The 2,429-nt window shown below is 36.1% G+C and overlaps 1 protein-coding gene across 1 annotated transcript; it reads left to right on the top strand.

The window, feature by feature from the left end:
* The first annotated feature begins 220 nt into the window (after positions 1–220).
* Positions 221–625, top strand: LOC106753252 (uncharacterized mitochondrial protein AtMg00810-like). The gene has a single exon (XM_014635041.1). It carries the CDS (start codon positions 221–223, stop codon positions 623–625), a length of 405 nt encoding a protein of 134 aa, XP_014490527.1.
* The last annotated feature ends 1,804 nt before the right edge of the window (positions 626–2,429 follow it).

Here is a 2,429-nt window from a genome sequence, read left to right as displayed (position 1 = left end):
ATAGGCTGAACAAAGCTTTATATGGTCTGAGGCAAGCGCCACGAGCCTAGAACATATCAATACGTTGCTTCTTAAGCTTGGCTATGTGAAGTGCTCAGTGGAGTCTGGAGTGTATATAAAGCCTACAACACAACAAAATATGTTGGTAGTATGCTTATACGTTGATGATCTTCTTGTAATTGAAGACTCTAAAACAACAATTGGAGAATTTAAGACAAGAATGGGAGCAGAATATGATATGACCAATCTAGGAAGGCTCAACTACTTTCTTGGCTTGGAATTTACTAAAACAAGTGGAGTTTTCCTACATCAGAAGAGGTATATCAGTGAAGTTTTGAAGCGTTTTAATATGGTGGATTGTAACAGCACAACTATTCCTGTGATTGTTAATCTAAAGTTGACAAAGCAATTACATGAGAGAAATGTGGATGCATCGTTGTATAAACGGATCGTTGGATCATTGAGATACGTCTGCAACAGTAGACCGGACATAAGCTACGGGGTAGGAATATTAAGCAGATTCATGAATGAACCCAGACAATCCCATATGTCAGCAGCTAAGCACATTTTAAGATACCTAAAAGGAATGATTCACTATGGAGAATGCACTGGAGGTCTGGAGTGATTCTGACTGGAGCGGAGATCAGGTCGACAGAAGAAGCACTTTCGGATACTTTATTAAATATGCAGGAGCACCCATCTCTTGGTGTTCTAAAAAATAAAGTGTGGTGGCACTTTCCTCATGTGAAGCTGAGTATATAGCCTCTACAGAAACAACATGCCAATACATGTGGTTGGAAGCGCTTCTTGAAGACGTAAAACTTGAATGCAGAAGACCTATATAGTTGATGGTGCATAACAAATCTGCAATCAGCTTGTCGAAGAATCCGGTGTTTCACGGAAGAAGCAAACATATTGGCACAAAGTTCCATTTCTTGAGGGATTTAGTGAACTAAGGAAGGATTGAGTTGTTGCACTGCTCAACTGAAATACAGATTGTCGACATCTACACAAAAGCTCTTAGGCAAAGTAGATTTGAAAGACTTAGGGATATGTTGAATGTAAAATGCTATAGTAGTTTGGTTTAAGAAGGGTATATTGTAGTATAACAAAACTACTATAACTGTTTCGTGACAGTTAGTCTACGTACCCCATGCACTACATATATACTATTTTCTTTCATTCAATATCAAATCTATCGGTTGCTATTCATCTCTCTCGCTCTCTACTCTCTCTTTCTCTACATAACCTCTCACACACCCGCCACCCTCTACAATACTCGCCCCACATTAACAAGATGAAATTGATTCAAATTACAATAACTTAATAAAATTAAAAAGATTACCCTTCATTGTCCAGGAATAAGATTATATTTTCCAATATGCACCCAGCTTCACATACCAATATTCCACTAACCCAAAGAATACAATGGCAGAAACTTCAAAATTAAGCATACAAACCTGTCTTTTTAATGTTTGACATTGACATTAATTCTAGGGAGATAATAATAAAATTATGATACAAATGGTTGTTGCAAGGTAACTAGCACAATTATATGTTGTTTCCTCTTAGAGGAGAAACTGCTGCATTGAAAGGTGCTACATATGGGTAGTTTTAATGATGACTCACATGGTTTTGCTTTTATGCAAAAACGATTTTTTTTAATGGTTACAAGCCAATTCAATCCAATATCCGAAGACATTTATTTTTTTTATAAAACAAAAGACTCTAGGAAAGGGAGAGGCACTGAATTGTTGATATGGTTTAAGATAAATGGATTCTAGTTTTTAAATGACGCATATGTTGTATAATGCTAAACAAAAATAAAGTTCTCAAAACAGGTAACACAAGAAGATATACATCAGAGGAAAGAGTAGTTCATAAGTCATAACAAATATGCACGGTAGAAAATCCCAAATTAGGAACTCTAATCGTGAGTTCATCGCGAATAAAAAACGTCCAACCCTCTCGCGAAAATCACCCAACCAAGATTCACCATTAGCACATCAAACTCTTCGAACCTGCAAACAAACCCTTCATCGCCAGTCTTCATCGCTCCATCAACATCTGCATCTTCATCAACGTAGAACAAGCAGCCCCTACCCTCTGTCGAAATATTTTGTTTTTAAATTTAAATTTTTCACGACATTTAACCTCACACTGCCACACAATGACATAAACTAGACACGTCATTATGTTTTGTCCAAGCATTGTTAAAAATTTGACGCCATAACCAACAGGGACACAAGTTTGGGACTTTTTTAAAATTTTTAAAAAAGGTAGGACGGATTTGAACATTTATCCTCTTTCGAGGGACTAAAAGAGTTATTAAGCCAATATATTTTTGATGGATGAACTTTGACGAAAAAACGAGATTCATCTCTATTTTGAAAATTTGATAAATTATTAGGTTCTAAATTAATATAATC

Source organism: Vigna radiata, unplaced genomic scaffold (genome assembly GCF_000741045.1).
Source record: "Vigna radiata var. radiata cultivar VC1973A unplaced genomic scaffold, Vradiata_ver6 scaffold_347, whole genome shotgun sequence".
Lineage (NCBI taxonomy): Eukaryota > Viridiplantae > Streptophyta > Magnoliopsida > Fabales > Fabaceae > Vigna > Vigna radiata.
This window is presented reverse-complemented; position numbering and strand designations above follow the sequence as displayed.

What these genes read in the sequence shown, in the direction of transcription:
- LOC106753252 (XM_014635041.1), top strand. Translation starts at nt 221, where the DNA reads ATGGGAGCAGAATATGATATGACCAATCTAGGAAGGCTCAACTACTTT.